The 21,749-nt window shown below is 36.5% G+C and overlaps 1 protein-coding gene across 1 annotated transcript in view; it reads right to left on the bottom strand.

The window, feature by feature from the left end:
• The window catches only part of smg1 (SMG1 nonsense mediated mRNA decay associated PI3K related kinase), a 108,171-nt gene that overhangs the window by 69,588 nt on the left and 16,834 nt on the right, over positions 1-21,749 (bottom strand). The window contains exons 10-24 of the mRNA XM_062964534.1: positions 21,442-21,615; positions 19,228-19,452; positions 17,687-17,788; positions 16,781-17,050; positions 15,905-16,035; positions 14,655-14,816; positions 12,467-12,585; positions 10,292-10,379; positions 10,096-10,197; positions 8,671-8,811; positions 7,041-7,240; positions 5,584-5,780; positions 3,822-3,986; positions 2,646-2,800; positions 1,048-1,193 (exon numbers count right to left, since the gene is read on the bottom strand). Coding sequence (XP_062820604.1) covers positions 1,048-1,193; positions 2,646-2,800; positions 3,822-3,986; positions 5,584-5,780; positions 7,041-7,240; positions 8,671-8,811; positions 10,096-10,197; positions 10,292-10,379; positions 12,467-12,585; positions 14,655-14,816; positions 15,905-16,035; positions 16,781-17,050; positions 17,687-17,788; positions 19,228-19,452; positions 21,442-21,615 — 2,377 coding nt within the window. The remainder of the gene's footprint in view (positions 1-1,047; positions 1,194-2,645; positions 2,801-3,821; positions 3,987-5,583; positions 5,781-7,040; positions 7,241-8,670; positions 8,812-10,095; positions 10,198-10,291; positions 10,380-12,466; positions 12,586-14,654; positions 14,817-15,904; positions 16,036-16,780; positions 17,051-17,686; positions 17,789-19,227; positions 19,453-21,441; positions 21,616-21,749) is intronic.

Raw genomic sequence — 21,749 nt, 5'->3', positions numbered from 1 at the left:
CCAGAAAGGGTTTGGCCTTTTAAAGAACAGACCTCAATACGGTAAGCCCACGTTACTTGCAAACACCGGCGTTGTGTGAGAATTTAGACCTTTTAAACCAGGGGTCCTCAAACTTTTTAAGCCGAGGGCCGGTCCACAATCCTTCAGACTGTTGAGGGCCGGATTATCATTTGAAAAAAAATACAAACAAATTCCAATGCACACTGCATATGTCTTATTTCTGGGGCAAAAACAACAACAACAAGAACAATGAAAGAACAATACAATATTTAAAAATAAAAAACAATTTTAACCAACATACATTTATCAGTATTTCAATGGGAAGTGTGGTCCTGCTTCTGGCCAATGAGATAGTCAAGTTAATTAGGGTTGTTGTTGTTGTTGTTGTTGTTGTATGCCTTCAAGTCATTTCAGACTTTGGGTGAGCCTAAGTCTAAAATTTATTTATTTATTTATTTACTGCATTTATTTACTACATTTGTATCACACCCTTCTCACCCCAAAGGGGACTCGGAGTGGTTTACAAATTATATGTACATACGATATATTATATTATTAGCATAGCACAATATTAGCATTATATATTACTATATTGAACTATACCACTATACTGTAATATTATTAGTAATATTATATGTAATATAGAATATATAATTAATATTATTATATGGTATTATTATTGGGTTATATTGCATTACATTATAATATTATTATCAATATTATATGTATATACAATATATTATATTCTAAAACTGAGGGCGGGGGCCAGGTAAATGACCTTGGAGGGCTGCATCCGGCCCCCGGGCCTTAGTTTGGGGACCCCTGATTTAAACCTTCTGCCCCTTGCATCATAAACATCTTCCAGAACTGCTCCCCAGATCAGCATCTCTTTCTACTTTGAAGCCATCTCTTTTTACCTGCCAGGTAAATGGTGCCAGACCTCATTTTCTCAGTCTGGCACCGGTGTGATGAGGAAGACACACAGGCCAATCGTTCATTATCAGACATTCTTCAAAAACAACTCAAGCCATCTTCAGGAACACTTACCATTTAGAGAGTGTTTAGGGCTTGCGTTGTTGCCGCTGTGTGAATTAGCCAATTTCAGGACCGATTTATCAAACCCTGTGATGTAGCAATCCACTCCTGTCATGGCACAAAGATGCTCCTGGTACTCAACAGCTGCTTTTTCAAACCTTCACAAATGAGCAAAAATTCCAATAAACTTTTTGGCTTATTTTATTCCTCATTAAAAACGTATGCCTCTCGTTATCTATATATATAAACGGGTAATGAAATTTCGGCCAAGGACAAAACAACAAAACTGCACATCCCAGAAACACTAAACTTGGCAGCACAACCCCTCATCCATGCCTCTACGTTCATACAACAAAAAGAAAAGAAAAATAAAGTCCTAATTAGAGGGAGAGGAATAATTGTTTTTATGCAATTGCTGCCAGTTAGAAGGCTAAGCTCTGCCCACTTGGTCTCCTAGCAACCCACTCAGCCCAGGGGACAGGCAGAGTTAGGCCTCACTTAGGCCTCTTCCACACTGCCTATAAAATACAGATTATCTGATTTGAACTGGATTATATGGCAGTGTAGATTCAAGGCCCTTCCACACAGCTATATAACCCATTTATAATGGACTTAATGTAAGGTAAAACCTTTACCTTAACTACCACCAATTCCTCAATACTTTATTTCCCATACCACCAGACTTCGCCACAGCCACGCGTGGCCGGGCACAGCTAGTCTATATATATAAAAATGTAATGTGCTTAATTCCCATGGAGTAAACAACAAAACCACTGGACCAAATCACACCAAATTTGGCCACTAAAGACATAGTCATCCAATCTATGTCTTTCCATCAAAGAACCCTATAAAATTAGGTCCAAATTACAGACCCCCCACCCCCACCCCCAAAACCAAAAATGACAAACCACGTATGCGCAGAGCCCCCACCCGGAAACTTGGTGATGTTAGCCAGGTGGGTGGGGCTTCAACACGTGACTGAGCACAGCTAGACATATTTCCAGACAGGAAACAAATAGAGCCAGCTAACACTTCCCAACAAAGGATTCCCCCTCCGTCATCATCATTCTTATTATTATTATTGGGCTCCTGGGAACCATCAAAATGAACAAAACCGGGCAGCCAGCTTTAAAAAACTCTACAATCGGAACAGTAAATAAAGAACAACACTCTGAAAATAAGGGTATTCCAGACAGGAAACAACCACAGCAAGCTAACACCTCCCAACAAAGGATTCCCCCTCAGAGTCATATTCTTCTTCATCATCATCATCATCATCATCATTATCCTTCCTCCTTCTTCTTTTAAAAACTCTACAGTCGGGACAGTAAATAAAGAACAGCACTCTGAAAATAAGGGTATTCCAGACAGGAAACAACTACAGCCAGCTAACACCTCCCAACAAAGAATTCCCCCAGAGAGAAAACAGCCACACTTTGAAGCTGCAAGCCCATTCAATAATAATCAAGGTGACTAATTACAACATTCATACTTGCCTTCACAAACAAAACCCACTTAGGACGACACCACAGCAATGTGTGGCCGGGCACAGCTAGTTATATTTAAAAACCCTGCGCTGTTCAAGAAGCCATATGCATGCAATAATTTACCGTCCTTCGGCTTGCTGGGCTACAGAATTAATCCAGGTGAGACTCCTCCCAACGACAGCAGAGGACCAGACAGCTATTCCTTGAATTGCTTCCGGACAGTGAAGCTCGCATAGTGCTTCTACAACCATCATGATGGTCACTTCTAATTCATTTGCCTGGGAGCAGAGAAGAGAGAAGAATTACAATTCAATTTACATTCTTAAAGATCTGCATCGTTGCCTCCTAAGCTCTAAATCCTTTACAGGCACATGACACTTCACACTCTGCTTGCTGTGAGCTGAATGCTCAACTATTAAGTATTAACACTTTTGTAATCTTAAAGATTGAACTCTGCATCATTGCCTCCTAAGCTCTAAATTCTTTATAGCCACATGGTACTTCTCGCTCTGCTTGCTGTGAGCTGAATGCTCAACTATTAAGTATTAACACTTTTGTAATCTTAAAGACTAAACTCTGCATTGTTGCTTCCTAAGCTCTAAATTGTTTAAGCACCAAAACATCATGTTATACAACAAATTTGATAGAAAAAGTAGTTCATTACACATTAATGCTATGTAGTAATTACTGTATTTACGAATTTAGCACCAAAATATCACAATGTATTGAAAACATTGACTTCAAAAATGCGTTGGATAATCCAGAATGTTGGATAAGTGAGTGTTGGATAAGTGAGACTCTACTGTATATGTATATATACACACACACACAAATTTACAATATATAATAATTATAACATATTGTATATACATATAATATTCATAATATTATATTGTAATACGATAGAATACTAATAATGCAATATAATAATATTAATTATATTATATTTTACATGTAATATTACTAATAATATTACAATATATTGATACAGTACAATATAGTAATTTATTGCCAGTATTGTGCTATGCTAATAATATAATATTGTATGTACATTTAATTTGTAAGCCGCTCTGAGTCCCCTTCGGGATGAGAAGGGCGGCATATAAATGTAGCAAATAAATAAATATAGTTGTATAGTACAATATAATAATATATAATGCTTATATAGTGCTTTTATTGCACTATACTAATAATATAATATATTGTATGTATATATAACTTGTAAGCCGCTTTTGGTGTGAGAAGGGCGGGATATAAATGTTACTAATAATAAATAATACTTAACATATTTGTCAATACCTGAGAGATGCTGTTGCTCTTCATTTCGGTTAGTAAATCAAAGCCATGCCGGACGGTCACAGCTGGCTGCCCGGCCAATAGCCCCACACGCATGATCGAGAGTCGAATGCGAGTGAGCCAATCTTGGCACGTTTGCCGATTGGTATAAAAGAATGTCCTGATAACCTTCATAAAGGAAGAAAGAAATGTTTATGTATTCAGCAGAACAAAACTACAGCACAGAAAGATATGCACTATAACTACCCATTTCTCCATTGCACTCCATTGCACTACATCTCTCAATGTCGGCATTATTTTAATTCTAACAAAAATCCTGAAAAACCAAAACCACACAGAGCTTCTTCATACACTCGAATTGTTTTTTATGCCAGCATAATAATAATAATAATAATAATAATAATAATAATAATAATAATAATAATAATAATAATAATACTTTATTTATACCCCGCCACCATCTCCCCAACGGGGACTCGGGGCGGCTTACATGGGGCCATGCCCAACATGTAACAACAACAAAATGTTTAAGAAATAAGGTAAATTGTAAAATGGAATGTTCAAATCTAAAATACCGTATATACTCGAGTATAAGCTGACCCAAATATAAGCCGGCATCTAATTCTACCATAAAAAAAACTGGGATAACTTATTGACCCGAGTATAAGCCAAGGGTGGGAAATGAAGCAGCTACTGGAAAAAATAGATACCAATAAAATTACATTAATCAGGGCATTAGTAGGTTAAATACATATATACAGGTACATGGATCTATATGTATATAGGATTTGCAAAGACCTGCAAACATATGAAGGGAAAATTCATATATAAAATTAATGTATATAGATAGATAGGTACAAACATATAAGTACAAAAGGATTGCAAATGCATGCAGGGGTTTAATGCCTATATATCTGTAGGAGAATTTAACAAATATTTCAGGGGAAAATGCTTTTATAAGATTAATGGATTTTTTCTTCTTCTTCCTGACTTGCAAACATTCCCTTGGTTAAGAGCAAAGGGAGGCTTTGGAAAACACACTGATAAGGGAGGATAAGAGAATAATAATAATAATAATATTTTTATTTTTATACCTCGCCCCATCTCCCCGAAGGGACTCGGAGCGGCTTACATGGGGCCAAGCCCAGTCCACAATAAAAACAAAGCAATAAAAACAAGTAATAACAATAAAAACCAGTTATAAAATCACATTTAAGAACAAAAGGTAAAATCTTGGATAAAATCTAGAAAAATATATAATATATTGTAAGCAATGGCCTCCAGGTTCTGTTGCCCGGTCTTGGCCTTGACCCCATTATAAACCAAGGGAGGCGTTTTCGGCTCAAAAAAAAAGGGGCTGAAAAATTCGGCTTATTTTCGAGTATATACGGTACTTTGCATTTAGACATAATGTTAAACTGAAAGAAAGCAAGTTTTTCAAAGAAATGTTTCTTCAATTTCAGCTTCCATCTGCTTTAGCATTCCACAGCAGCTGTGAAGTACTACTGCTATCAATCAGACTAGATAATAGTTGACTTAACAGACCATCAGTCTAATTCAAGTCAGATTCCTATGCTAGTCTGAACTGCAAAAAATAAGAGTAAACTCATTAAACCAAGTGCATTTATCTATTTGCTGACAAATGAATTAATAGGTCTACTCTACTCAATGCAAATCAGTAAGATTCCAGCCAATGGAAACGTTCCACTACAACTACCATGAGCTACGGTATGTAAGATAACAACATCATTATCCCGACACAAACCTTGGGTGGAGACGTGAGTGCGTTAGCACACCCTTCGTACGCATTGTACATCAGCTTCTCCAAGTTCTCCAAATACTGCAAAAGCAGAACCAATCTCAGCTGGTTGCTGCCATGTCCTTCGTCGTTGTCTGCTGTCGTCCACTGGCTGACGTCTTGGTCAGGGTTTAGCGTATGGGCCGCAAGACTTCTGATGATGCCTGGAAACATCCATTAGAAACATTTCAAAGCACAGCCTAACACCTTCCAAATAAAGTGTTCCCTCACTTATCGCGGGTGCTTGACCCCATATTAGCCGCCCAAAGTCCCTATGGGAAGATGGAGGCAGGATATAAAAATGAAGTTATTATTATTATTATTATTATTATTATTATTATTATTATTATTTTATTATGACACAGCAAACAAGTTAGACATGCTGGATTTCATATCACAAAATCTCAATTCGAACACTTCCCAAGTGTCTAGGACTGTGTGATGTATTTTCGGATGATGCGCGCAGATCCCAGTAGGGTGGCCTTAAACAGTTGACAGATTGTGATTTTGTCAATGCCTATTGTTTCCAAATGCCAGCTGAGATCTTTTGACACGGCACCCAATGTGCCCATCACCACCGGGACCACCTGCACTAGTTTCTGCCAGAGCCTTTGAAGTTCAATCTTGAGGTCCTGAGAGCGGCTGAGTTTTTCCTGTTGTTTTTCTTCAATGCGACTGTCACCTGGGATGGCAACATCAATGATCCAAACCTTTTTCTTTTCCACAACTGTGATGTCTGGTGTGTTGTGTTCCAGAACTTTGACAGTCTGGATTTGGAAGTCCCACAGTATCTTTGTGTGCTCATTTTCCATTACTTTTGCATTTTGGGCCACATAGTTGTGCCTCTGTTTGTAGTCTGTCTGTGCAATTTTCTTACAGCAGCTGAGGAGATGATCCATGGTTTCGTCGTTTTCCTTGCACAGTCTGCATTTTGGGTCATCAGCTGATTTTTGGATCTTGGCCTGAATTGCCTTTGTCCTGATGTCTTGCTCCTGGGCTGCAAGGACCAGGCCTTCTGTCTCCTTCCTTCTTCAGGGTCCCATTCGTGAGCCAGAGCCAGGTCTTCTCCTTATCAGCTTTTCCTTCAATTTTGTCAAGGAACTTTCCATGCAATATTTTGTTGTGCCAGCTGTCAGCTCTAGTTTGTAGTGCTGTCTTCTTCTTCTTCTTCTTCTTCTTCTTCTTCTTCTTCTTCTTATTATTATTATTATTATTATTATTATTATTATTATTATTTTAAAATATAAACCATTATTGCAGGGGGGCTTTGTTACACCCTGAGACGTATAATAGAGGTGAATGGAAAGACACAGACTTTTTTACCATGAATTCAATATTTCTGAGTTTTATACCATGATGTTGAAACTAACAAAAAGAGAAAAAAACACTTCCACCGCTCCTCCCAACAAGGTCCTTGATCTTACCTTCAATCGTCTGGAACGTGTCCTGCGCTCTGCCGAGTGGTGTCCTCAACTTTGAAAGGACCGTAAATTGGGCTGCTTCCCAGATAGCCCACTGCCAGAGGACTGCTTCCGTTTTCAACAAATTGCGTGGAATACTTGGTTGGTCACATTTATCCAGTCTTTGGCAACTGTAAAATAGCCTTTCTAACCAGGTCTCCTTCCTGCAATAAAGATCAGATATTATGATTGAAATATAACTGTTAATATCTGAGCAGTACTCCACTAAGAACCATAGGGGCGAGGAGCAAAATAGTATAATAACATGCCCTCCACCGAGGAAGGCGAATGCAGCCTGGTGCGTGCCCTCCAAAGCTTTGCTTGTTTATAATGGTATTTTAATTATTATTTAATTAATTATTAATTACAGTAGAGTCTCACTTATCCAGCATAATTGGGCTGGCAGAATGTTGGATAAGTGAATATCTTGGATAATAAGGAGGGATTAAGGAAAAGCCTATTAAACATCAAATTAGGTTATGATTTTACACATTAAGCACCAAATAATGCAACAAAAGCACAAGCAAAGTACCCCTAACAGATGGCCACCCAGCCTCAATGTTGTTAATAATAATAATAATAATAATAATAATAATACATGTATTGATAATAATAATAAAAATAGAGTAAAATAAATGGAATACAGTAGAGTCTCACTTATCCAAGCTAAACGGGCCGCCAGAAGCTTGGATAAGCAAATATCTTGGATTATAAGGAAGGATTAAGGAAAAGCCTATTAAACATCAAATTAGGTTATGATTTTACACATTAAGCACCAAATAATGCAACAAAAGCACAAGCAAAGTACCCCTAACAGATGGCCACCCAGCCTCAATGTTCTTAATAATAATAATAATAATAATAATAATAATAATAATAATAATAATAATACATGTATTGATAATAATAATAAAAATAGAGTAAAATAAATGAAATACAGTAGAGTCTCACTTATCCAAGCTAAACGGGCCGCCAGAAGCTTGGATAAGCGAATATCTTGGATTATAAGGAAGGATTAAGGAAAAGCCTAATAAACATCAAATTAGGTTATGATTTTACAAATTAAGCACCAAAACTTCATGTTATACAACAAATTTGACAGAAAAAGTAGTTCAATACACAGTAATGTTATGTTGTAATTACTGTATTTACGAATTTAGCACCAAAATATCACGATATATTGAAAACATTGACTACAAAAATGGCTTGGATTATCCAGAGGCTTGGATAAGCGAGTCTTGGATAAGTGAGACTCTACTGTAGTAGCAACAATAATAGAGAAAAATAATAAATGTAATAATACCAATAATAGAAAAAATAACAAATGTACCATATATTCTCGAGTATAAGCTGACCCAAATGTAAGCCAACCAGGACCCTCACCCGAGTATAAGCTGAGGGGGGCTTTTTCAGTCTTAAAAAGAGGGCTGAAAAACTAGGCTTATACTTGAGTATATACAGTATATGTCTGGGCAACCCCAAGTGGCTTCAGGGCCAGAAAAGGCTTTTCCCCAACTAGCAGCAAGGGAAAGCCGACAAAAGTTCCTTTTGTATTCAACCTTTCAAACCTGCGAATGGATCCATAAAGCCTTACCCTGTTCGGTGAGAGGTTCCATACAAGATAAAACTAATGATATCGGAAAAGTCTTGTGGGTGAAATGTATTGCTTGGAGCCTTGCTCATATGACTTCGTATTGCTAAAGAAATTTCTTGTATCTCTGTGTGGTGGTGGTTGCTGTTGAGAGAGAAATACGCGGATTTGGGTGAGGCCTTTCACAGAAACACAAGCTAAAGCACCTTCCATCTATATCTCTATATATAAAAGGGTAATGAAATGTCGGCCTAGGACAAAACAACAAAACTACACAGCCCAGAAACACTAAACTTAGCAGCACAACCCCTCATCCATGCCTCTACGTTCATACAACAAAAAGAAAAGACAAATAAAGTCCTAATTAGAGGGAGAGGAATAATTGTTTTTATCCCATTGCTGCCAGTTAGAAGGCTAAACTCCGCCCACTTGGTCTCCTAGCAACCCACTCCGCCCAGGGGATAGGCAGAGTTAGGCCTCACTTAGGCCTCTTCCACACTGCCTATAAAATACAGATTATCTGATTTTAACTGGATTATATGGCAGTGTAGACTCAAGGCCCTTCCACACAGCTATATAACCCATTTATAATCTTATATTATCTGCTTTGAACTGGATTATCTGGACTCCACACTGCCATATAATCCACTTCAGTGTGCATTTTATACAGCTGTGTAGAAGCGGCCTCATATAATCCAGTTCTAAGCAGATAATATAAGATTATAAATATAATATGTAATAATTACTGTGATATAATAATACAGAACAATATAATCTCTAAAATCAGGACAGTAAATAAAGAACAACACTCTGAAAGCATAAGCCACAGCAACGCGTGGCTGGGCAAAGCTAGTATATATATAAAAATACAATGTGCATAATTCCCATGGAGTAAACAACAATACCACTGGACCAAATCACACCAAATTTGTCCACAAAAGACATAATCATCCGATATATGTCTTGCCATAAAAAACCCCATAAAATTAGATCTAAATTACAGAAAACCCCCAAAACCAAAAATTACTAACCATGCATGTGCAGAGCCCCCGCCCTCCCCCCCAAAACTTGGTGACGCGAGGCATAGATTGGGTTCCCGAGAACCATCAAAATGAACAAAACCTGGCAGCCAACATAATCTGGGCAGTAAATAAAGAACAACACTCTGAAAATAAGGGTATTACAGACAGGAAACAACCAGAGCCAGCTAACGTCTCCCAACAAAGGATTCCCCCAGGCAGGAAGCAGCCACGCTTTGATGCTAATCAATTTATGCTTCGAGATGTCAACACTGAAGAATAACATTCTGAAAATAAGTTACGGTATCGTAAATATTTGGTTAGCATGGAGTAAGAATTAGATAAAACTTGTCGAGGTCCTCATTCCAAAAATCCACTTAATTCCTGAAAATACAACCAAGATTCTTACCTTAATACTACATCTAAAGGAATAGACTTCAACAGTTTCCCAAAAGCTTGCCTTATGCGAGCTCCACTATGAACCAGCTGAACGCGGCATACATCCACACATCTGCACCAAATTAGAGAAAATACATGAATAAGCGACACACACAAATTGGACTATGGCATTTCTGCCTTGAAACCAGAGAGCATTAACAACATACCTCTGTAACAAGTCATCCGGTAGAGAAGGTGACAATGCATGTAAACTACTACATGCCTGAAGACAAATATTGACGTCTTCCAGGAGAGCTGTTTATTAGGTAACAAGGAAACAGCATTATTTTTCACCAAAATAATGTCACTTTATATTTCAAGAAATATAAATATGAGAAAATTTACAATCTTTATTCCTTAGATCCACACATTAAGCATTATGAATACAGTAGAGTCTCACTTATCCAAGCTAAACGGGCCAGCAGAAGCTTGGATAAGCAAATATCTTGGATAATAAGGAGGGATTCAGGAAAAGCCTATGAAACATCAAATTAGGTTATGATTTTACAAATTAAGCACCAAAACATCATGTTATACAACAAATTGGACAGAAAAAGTAGTTCAATACGCAGTAATGTTATGTTGTAATTACTGTATTTACGAATTTGGCACCAAAATATCGCGATGTTTTGAAAACATTGACTACAAAAATGCGTTGGATAATCCAGAAGGTTGGATAAGTGAGTGTTGGATAAGTGAGACTCTACAGTATGAGAAAATTTACAATCTTTATTCCTTAGATCCACACATTAAGCATTATAAATACAGTAGTCTCACTTATCCAAGCTAAACAGGCCAGCAGAAGCTTGGATAAGCGAATATCTTGGATAATAAGGAGGGATTAAGGAAAAGCCTATGAAACATCAAATTAGGTTATGATTTTACAAATTAAGCACCAAAACATCATGTTAGACAACAAATTGGACAGAAAAAGTAGTTCAATACGCAGTAATGTTATGTTGTAATTACTGTATTTATGAATTTAGCACCAAAATATCACGATATATTGAAAACATTGACTACAAAAATGGCTTGGATAATCCAGAACCTTGGATAAGTGAGTCATGGATAAGTGAGACTCTACTGTATTGTATATACATATAATATTGATAATAATATTATAATGTAATACAATATAATGCTACTAATAATACAGTATAATAATAATAATTATATAGTATATGTAATATTGATAATAATATTACAGTATAGTGGTATAGTTCAATATAGTAATATATAATGACTACAAAAATGGCTTGGATAATCTGGAACCTTGGATAAGCGAGGCTTGGATAAGTGAGACTCTACTGTAATACCTACATCTGAAGCCCTTTGCTCCAAGGTATGGGCAAACCAATATAAAAACGCTAATTCTTACATACTACCAACATGAATTTAGTCTGAGGCTCTGAGAAATTAAAAGTCGTGCCGATAACTTGTTCAAAGTTAAAAGAATTCCATATTATTCTTTGAAAGTACCTACATAGTGTCATAAACTGTTTTTGCGCAAAGTGAAACAGAGGCAATTAAAACAATAGACAAATTCTTATAAGGCTCAGGGTAATACATTTCATGGTTTCACCTCACAACCTCTGATGATGCTTGCCATAGATGTGGGAGAAACATCAGGAGAGAATGCTTCTGGAACATGGCCATACAGCCTGGAAAACTCACAGCAACCCAGTAATTCCGGCCATGAAAGCCTTCAACAACACCATTTCGTGGTTCTTTGAATTTGCTAGTCCGCTCTCCACTATCCAAGCCAGAAGTTTTCAATCACTGGCTTCCCCAATGTTTTTTGGCCTTTCACTCCCAAAAATCCTAATACTGTAGCTGGTAAACTGGCTGGGATTTCTGGGAGTTGTAGTCCAAAAACACCTAGGGACCCCGGGTTGAGAACCACTGATTTAAGCTAATATTGTTTATATACATTCTATCATTCACTATACAGTAGAGTCTCACTTATCCAAGATAAATGGGCCAGCAGAACACTGGATAAGCGAAAATGTTGGATAAGGAGGGATTAAGAAAAAAGCCTATTAAACATCAAATTACATTATGATTTTACAAATTCAGCACCAAAACATGTTTATAACAAATTGAGAGAAAAAGCAGTTCAATACACAGTAATGTTATGTAGTAATTACTGTATTTACAAATTTAGCACCAAAACATTGCAACATTTACTGCAAAAACATTGACAGACTGCCTTGGATAAAATACAGAACATTGGATAAGTGAAGCTTGGATAAAAGTGAGATTCTACTGTATTTAGAACAAGCTATTTCATTGTGCCAGGCTAAGTCTCAAGAAGAATAAAGAGAGAAAATAATAAAACTTACTGTTTGCCAGAAGTCCTTTGCAAAACTTGTGAAAGGATGGGAGGGAGAACAATGGTGCATAAGTTTCTGATTTCTTCATTAGAACAGCCACTTCCAAAGCCCAGGTCATTAACAGCTTCCTAGAAGTGAAGATTTCCATGATGCATGTAAGTTACATACCGTATATACTCGAGTATAAGCTGACCCGAATATAAGCCGAGGCACCTAATTTTACCACAAAAAAACTGGGAAAACATTGACTCCAGTATAAGCTGAGATACCAATAAAATTAGATTAATTGAGGCATCAGTAGGTTAAATGTTTTTAAATATTTACATCAAGCTCTAATTTAAGATAAGACTGTCCAACTCTGATTAAATCATGAGTCTCATCTTCTTCAATGTAAATGTGCTTATGTATCCTTTTAATAATAATAGAGTAAAATAATACATGTAATAATAAATAGAGTAGAATAATAAATGTAATAATAATATCAGATTGAAATAATAAATGTATTAATAATAATAATAATAGAGTAAAATAAATGTAATAGTAGCAACAATAATAGAGTAGAATAATAAATGTAATAATAATAGAGTAAAATAATAAATGTAACAATACCAATAATAATAGAGAAAAATAATAAATGTACCATATATTCTCGAGTATAAGCTGACCCAAATATAAGCCAACCAGGATCCACACCCGAGTATAAGCCGAGGGGGGCTTTTTTAATCCTAAAAAAAGGGCTGAAAAACTAGGCTTATACTCAAGTATATACAGTATATTTATTCATATTAGAAATTACACATTCACTAAAGCTTCTTTACATTTACATATGGTAGGCAAGGTGTACTACCTTACATAAACATTAGAAATATCTAGGAGATGACTTCAACTTGTAATGCCCACCTACTATATATACTCAAGTATAAGCCGACCCAAATATAAGCCGAGGCACCTAATTTTACCATAAAAAAACTGGGATAACTTATTGACCCAAGTATAATCCGAGGGTAGGAAATGAAGCAACTACTGGTCAATTTCAAAATAAAAATAGATACCAATAAAATTACATTAATCAAGGCAACAGTAGGTTAAACAATGCATATATACAGATACAAATATACAGGTACATGGATCTATATGTATATAGGATTTGCAAAGACCTGCAAACATCTGAGGGGAAAATTCATATATAAAATTAATGTAGATAGATACAGACTGTATATACTCAAATATAAGCTGAGTTTTTCAGTCCTTTTTTAGGGCTGAAAAAGCCCCGCTTGGCTTATACTCGAGTGAGAATCCTAGTCGGCTTATATTCGAATCGGCTTATACTTGAGTATATACGTAATTTATTATTATTTTTCTATATTATTATTGTAGTTATTATTTTATGTATTATTATTATTACATTTATTATTTTACTCTATTATTATTACTATTACATTTATAATTTTTCTCTATTATTGTCTTTATTATTACATTTATTATTTTATTCTATTATTATTACATTTATTATTTTGGTGTACTTATTATTATTGGATGGATACGTAATCACATTTACATTGAAGGTTAAAATAATGATTTAATCAGAGTTGGACAGTCTTATCTTAAATTACAGTTTTATGTCAATATTCAAAAACATTTAATCTACTGATGCCTCAATTAATTTTATTTTGTTATCCATTCTTATTTTTATTTTTGAAATTGACCGAGAGCTGTTGCATTTCCTGCCCTCGGCTTATACTCGAGTCAATAAGTTTTCCCAGTTTTTTGTGATAAAATTAGGTGCCTCGGCTTATATTCAGGTTGGCTTATACTCGAGTATACACTGTATATATAAATACATAGGGATTGCAAATGCCTATATGTAGGAGAGATTAAGAAATATTTCAGGGGAAAATGCTTTTATAAGATTAATGGATATATATTTTTCTTCTTCCTGATTTGCAAGGGCTTCTCTCCCTTTTCAAAACATTCCCTTGATTAAGAGCAAGGGAGGCTTTGGAAAACACACTGATAAGGGAGGGTAAGAGAGAAATATATCATATATTGCAAGCAATGGCCTCCAGACATATATATATCGACATGCACATTCTAATGGTTTGTTTGTAAAGAGAAAGAGAAATAGCACCATGTCATGTTATAAGAAACAGAAATGTATGAAGTTCCCATTTCCGGCTTATGGATCGCCCCAAATTACCTGGTATCATGTGTAAGGTTATCCTTCTTAAGCAAAAGTCCCAAGAGGTTTAGTATGATAGAGAAATGCTTCTTCGTAGCGGTGGTTACAGTGCTAATGACAGCTCCGTCAAACAAGGAAGGAGACGAGGAGCTAAGGCTGCTTGAGATGAAGTGGTCATGCCTGGAGATCAATGCAGAATTCATTTCAGTTATAACGTTGTCATAAACGAAGAGAAGAAGCAGGAATTATCAATTAAGTTTCTGCCAGAAGCAGATGATCACCCACTGCCATTTAGGCAATGAAGCTTAACAACGAAAATTCTGAAACAATACTAAGGGTCCTAAATTCCTTTCGTCACAACTTTGACTTTGCTTTTTCCCATTTAACATTACATTATAACATTATACTACACCGAAACAATTAGCCAAATTGGGTTATGATTTTACAAATTAAGCACCAAAACATCATGTTATACAACAAATTTGACAGAAAAAGTAGTTCAATACACAGTAATGCTATGTATTAATTACTGTATTTATGAATTTAGCACCAAAATATCACGTATCATGTATTGAAAACATTGACTACAAAAATGGTTTGGATTATCCAGAGACTTGGATAAGTGAGACTCTACTGTATGTATACAATATATTATATTATTAGTATAGCAGAATATATGCATTATATTACTATATTGCACTATACCACTATACTGCAATATTATTAGTAATACTACATGTAATATATAATATGCAGTTATAATAGTGTATTATTATTGTATTACATTGCAATATTATCAATATTTAAATATATATATATATATATACACACACACACACACACACACACACACACACACAATATATTATATTATTAGTATAGCAGAAATATACACTATGGATATGGACGAATTGACTTTTTTGTTGAAGAAAAATACAGGAAAGATAATGAAAAGAACGAATTGCAATGATCTTCAGGACTATCTGGATAATTTGAGAAAATGAAGATTACGAGAGACAATTTTACTATTTTTTTTCTTTAGTAAGAAAAAATATTATTGAATAATAAGAAAATATTATCCAAGAAGATGGAATGGAAGTCACATCTTTTTTTTTCGGGTGTGGGTATATTTTTATAGATTGTAGACTTTTATCTTTCTCTCTTCTTCCTACTTTTCTATACCTTGGTTGTTCTCACTCTTTCGATGCAGTATAAAAAATTTAATAAAATTCTTTTTTTAAAATTACATATAATGAACACCTTCACACCTGGTGCAATGTGAATAGAGAGTGTAGAGCACGGCATACTGGACGGCAGGAAAGTGAACGGCGATATCATTGTGTGCAACCATCAAGTTCTTGCTGAGCAATGCAAACACGGTTGGAGAGAGAGCCCACATCTGCCAAAACAAAGGAATTGTGAAAAACATTTGTGGACGTCATTTTCCTAGCAGTTCTACCTCATTTTCTTTTTCCTGACTTGCAAGGGCTTCTCTCCCTTTTCAAAACATTCCCTCGGTTAAGAGCGAGGGAGACTTTGGAAAACACACTGATAAGGGAGGGTAAGATATAAATGTGAGAAATAATAATAATTTTAGCAAACTGTTGTGACTTCTTATTTACTTCAGGCAAACCAAACAGTTTACTAATAAACAACACCAACCCAATTATGCTTTCCATATTAAAGTTTTGAAATTCTGAACAGATGCCAAGATCTCAAAACACTATAAATTCGAGCTACCGTGTTTCCCCGAAAATAAGACAGTGTCTTATATTAATTTTTGCTCCCAAAGATGTGCTAGGTCTTATTTTCAGGGGATGTCTTGTTTTTCCATGAAGAAGAATTCACATTTATTGTTGAACAAAAAAATGAAAATTTATTATATACTGCACAATAGTTGTCATCACAAACCAGACAAACTGTGAATCCTTTCATGAATTTCTTGTTACTACCATTATTTCCATGTACAATACTCTATGGTACGTACATTTGTTCAGCAGGCATGCTTCCAAACAAAAACTTTACTAGGTCTTACTTTCAGGGGAGGCCTTATATTTAGCAATTCAGCAAAACCTCTACTAGGTCTTATTTTCTGGGGATGTCTTATTTTAGGGGAAACAGGGTTATATTTCAGAGATACTCACTCCAATCAATGAGTTTTTAGCATTTCCGATTGTAGTCAGAGCACTGAGGTCAAATATAACCACAAATTTTGCATTCGCCACTTCAAATACGTGGTTTTTGAAAGCATCATGCAAGATTTCTGAGCAGGCCTCTGGAAGTTGCAGGCTGCAAAGAAGACTGTTCAAGGCACAGGCCATTTCTCCGAGAATCAACTTGTAGGCTGTTTCCAAAACAGGGATGTTCTTTAAGCTCAACACAGCTTGATATACACCATGCGCTGCCGCAACAACCTTAAAAACAGAAAAGTCAATGACACTAACGTAAAGACTGCAAAAGTCTGCACTTAGCACAACAGTTTACTCCTCATGACATATTAAGAAAGCATACATGGAGTCTTCTTATTTAGGAGTTATGCCATATTAAAATGATGTGCAGATTTGATACATGTGGATTTAATATGTGTGGATATGAAAGGAATGAATGAGAACTCAATTTTGCAGACACCATTCTAAAGATTAAGGCCTACAATGAGTAAACCATTAACTATCTGCTTGATGAATTGTAATTAAAACCTGCTAATGACACCTGAAATGGTTGACCTGTCCTAGCAAACTGTGATAAGAACTGTGAGAGTGATAAGAGAAATAGTCTAACAATATTTGACAAATAACCTCAGTAGCCGAAGGTTATGGATACCTTTAAATATGTGCTGTAAGTTTTTAACTGTTTTATATGATATGTTAAATTGTGTTTTTATATTGGTTTATGATGTTTTAGCAGATTATGTATTGTGTGTGGATGTATTTGTATTGGGTTTGTATTTTGTGAGTCCCACTCATGGGACAAAAGCGGGATAGAAATGAATTAATAATAATAATAATAATAATAATAATAGTTCAATATATTATGAGAATTTTACTGCTCACCTCTTTTTCCTTGTGATAGCGGAGAACAAGCAACTTAGACTGTGGTACAAATAATTTCTCTATAAATTGCGATGGGAGCTTTGTGTTTATTTGTTCAACAATCTAAACAAAAAGGCATATGTCAGTATACATTCACTTGGCAAATATTTGGTTCAAAATCGTATCTTGAAAGGCTCTGATAACTGTTCTATAAAACATCTATTAGTATATAGCTGCAACAGATGTGGGATTACCAGCATAGAACCAATTAGAAACATGCATACAATGAACTAAAAAATAGTGGGTTGCTGTGAGTTTTCCGGGCTGTCTGGCCATGTTCGAGAAGCATTCTCTCCTGACGTTTTGCCCACATCTATGGCAGGCATCCTCAGAGGTTGGCAGGTCTGCTGGAAACTAGACAAGTGGTGGTTGTTAGAGTGGTCCAGCATTTCTATGTTCTCAAATAATATACAACATTCACACTTGCCTCAAACAGACAAAGAGTTCTTTCTCCCACCCTGGACATTATTCCACAAATGTTGCCTAGTTTGCAACAGATCTCACAACCTCTGGGGATGCCTGCCATAGATGTGGGCAAAACGTCAGGAGAGAATGCTTCTGGAACACGGCCAGACAGCCTGGAAAATTCACAGCAACCCAATGAAAGCCTTGGACAACACAAACTAAAAAAATAGTTTGATAGCCGATTTCTGGACTAGCTAATAACTCTTACCAAAGCAATTTAGCTTTATTCGACATTTTAACTTGAAAAAGTGTGTGTTCCTTTTTAAATGGCTAAGATTCTATTTCGAAAGGCGCATAAACTAGAAAAACTGCTCATCTTGTTCTTTACACAAAACAACTCTTTTAAGCACGTTACTTTTCCTCGCTTTTTATACAAAAGGAATTAGGATGGAAAGCTAATGGCAATTCTTTCAAGACATGGTTTGAAAAGGTGCCATATGTAGGATAAATACAGTAGAGTCTCACTTATCCAACGTTCTGGATTATCCAACACATTTTTGTAGTCAATGTTTTCAATACATCGTGATATTTTGGTGCTAAATTTGTAAATACAATAATTGCAACATAACATTACTGTGTATTGAACTATTTTTTATGTAAATTTGTTGTTAAACATGATGTTTTGGTGCTTAATTTGTAGAATCATAACCTAATTTGATGTTTAATAGGCTTTTCCTTAATCCCTCCTTATTATCCAACATATTTGCTTATCCAACATTCTGCTGGCCCGTTTATGTTGGATAAGTGAGACTCTACTGTATACAAACTCATAACAGAATGATTCTATAACTCATAATGAAGCTAGGATATTAACATAAGCCCTTCTCCCCGTCCACTGTTAGTAATTCTTAGATTTCTGGAATACAGCCTAAGCTATTTAATCTATCTTACTTTAGCATCTCATATTTCAAAATAGAAGCTTATTCTATTTTTTATTCTATATTTTATTTTATTCTATTATTTATTTTCCTCAGGTTCTAAAACTGAACACACAGAACGGTATAGATAAATCCAGGTATTATGAGAGTTATATGTACCAGCATCAATAAGTTCAACACCGAGATGATATAATCAGTACCACAAATCTGACAATTTTCCAGCTGTTCTAATCCATAGGTGATGACCATGTCACAATGTATGGCCATACTGGGATCCAGGCTACCAAGGAGGACGCCCACACATTCATTGGCAGCGGTCAAGACAGCTTCCGAAAAGAAGACTTGGTTAGCCGCTGTCACACATCTCATGACCCTGTACAGAACCTGGAACGAAAGGGGGAAACAATCTCACTGAGCTGAAACACTGGTGTCTTGTATACCTTGTAGCTCAGCCAAAAATGACAAACCTTTCTGGCAAACTGTTAGCAGAATACTCGTGTATCCAAAGTGTGGCTTGAAAGTGAATATATCTCTTTTCGGGTGGATTCTTTTGTGTCTTACCCCAAATAAACCATCCCAACTTGAAATGCATGCATGACTGCTAGAAATCCCAACACGCACACATGTCTATTTTTGGGATGGTGGTCCTTGAAATATAGACTATATGATATACGAGGGTTATCCAGAAAGTAGATTACGTTTTGGAATTAAAAATGAACGAAGTATAGGAGGAAACATTTACCATATGCAGTTGAAAGCCACACCCAAATACCACTTCTCAACATAGTCGCCATTCAATTCTAGGCACTTATGATAGCGATGAATGAGCTTGGAAACTCCTTCCCCACAAAACTTGGCTGCTTGCATCCTCAAAAAGTATAGGAGAAAGCATTTACCATATGTAGTTGAAAGCCATACCCAAATACCACTTCTCAACATAGTCGCCATTCAATTCTAGGCACTTATGATAGCGAGGAATGAGCTTGGCAACTCCTCCCCCACAAAACTCGGCCGCTTGCATCCTCAAAAAGTATAGGAGAAAGCATTTACCATATGTAGTTGAAAGCCATACCCAAATACCACTTCTCAACATAGTCGCCATTCAAATCGCATTCAAAACGCAGCGTTTTGGTGACAATGTGCAGCTGCGGGAAGGCGTGACCGGCTGGTTGAGGACGCAAGTGGCAGAGTTTGGTAGGGAAGGAGTTGCCAAGCTCATTCATCACTATGGTAAGCGCCTAGATTTGAATGGCGACTATGTTGAGAAGTGGTATTTGGGTGTGGCAAAACGCTGTGTTGCCGGCTGGTTGAGGACGCAAGCGGCAAAGTTTTGTGGGGAAGGAGTTGCCAAACTCATTCATTGCTATGATAAGTGCCTAGAGTTGAATGGCGACTATGTTGAGGAGTGGTATTTGGGTGTGGCAAAACGCTGTGTTGCCAGCTGGTTGAGGACGCAAGCGGCAAAGTTTTGTGGGGAAGGAGTTGCCAAACTCATTCATTGCTATGATAAGTGCCTAGAGTTGAATGGCGACTATGTTGAGGAGTGGTATTTGGGTGTGGCAAAACGCTGTGTTGCCAGCTGGTTGAGGACGCAAGCGGCAAAGTTTTGTGGGGAAGGAGTTGCCAAACTCATTCATTGCTATGATAAGTGCCTAGAGTTGAATGGCGACTATGTTGAGGAGTGGTATTTGGGTGTGGCAAAACGCTGTGTTGCCAGCTGGTTGAGGACGCAAGCGGCAAAGTTTTGTGGGGAAGGAGTTGCCAAACTCATTCATTGCTATGATAAGTGCCTAGAGTTGAATGGCGACTATGTTGAGGAGTGGTATTTGGGTGTGGCTTTCAACTACATATGGTAAATGTTGTCTCCTATACTTTGTTCATTTTTAATTCCAAAACGTAATCTACTTTCTAGATAGCCCTCGTACATACAATTCACTTTGAAAGGCCTCTGGGAAGCACTCAAATTACTTTCTCATTCATACAGAGTAGTGTGTTGAGAGGCCAAATGTGAGAAATAGACTCCCTCAAGGGCAACAGAGAGTGATATATGATGCTTTCGCACCAAAAGGAGAATCCAAAAAGATAGGCACCAATCCTTCAGAACTGTTGGAAGTGGGCAGTTATTACTATGGTTATTGAAGAAAGTTAACACTGCATTCATAATTTCAGGAACTAACTCATCCTTTCTCTTTAAAAGAATACCTCTTAAATGAAGAACAGTGAGCACCCACTCACAGACTAAATGACACATAGTAAGAATGACACACATAACTGTGAAGTTAAAGTATGAGTTCATTGTAACTACATGTTGACATCCACCCCATTAATGTACCAATCAAAGCCACAAACATTATAAAACAAGAGGTGGCTCACATCAGTTACATAGGCTTCAGTGATGGGTGGTCCTCGAATGGGACTGAATCGCTCCCCGATGCTCCTCACAACAGTACTGAAAACACGAAGCAGTGCGGCTAGTTTGGGCAGAGAAACAGAAGGAGGAGGGATATCTTCATCGACCGATTCTCCAGATGCCACATGGCCAAGGTCCTACATGGAGAAACACAGCAATATGCACGGAATCAAAATTCGTAAGTACGAAATGTGTTTGCACACAAGTCCCATCTCCACACCACCACAACCTATGAAACTCAGTCTTCAGAAGTTTTCATACCCAAAGTTTT

The sequence above is a fragment of the Anolis carolinensis genome, unplaced genomic scaffold, assembly GCF_035594765.1.
Source record: "Anolis carolinensis isolate JA03-04 unplaced genomic scaffold, rAnoCar3.1.pri scaffold_13, whole genome shotgun sequence".
NCBI classification, from domain to species: domain Eukaryota; kingdom Metazoa; phylum Chordata; class Lepidosauria; order Squamata; family Dactyloidae; genus Anolis; species Anolis carolinensis.
The sequence above is the reverse complement of the archived record's forward strand: the minus strand, read 5'-3'. Positions and strand labels throughout refer to the sequence as shown.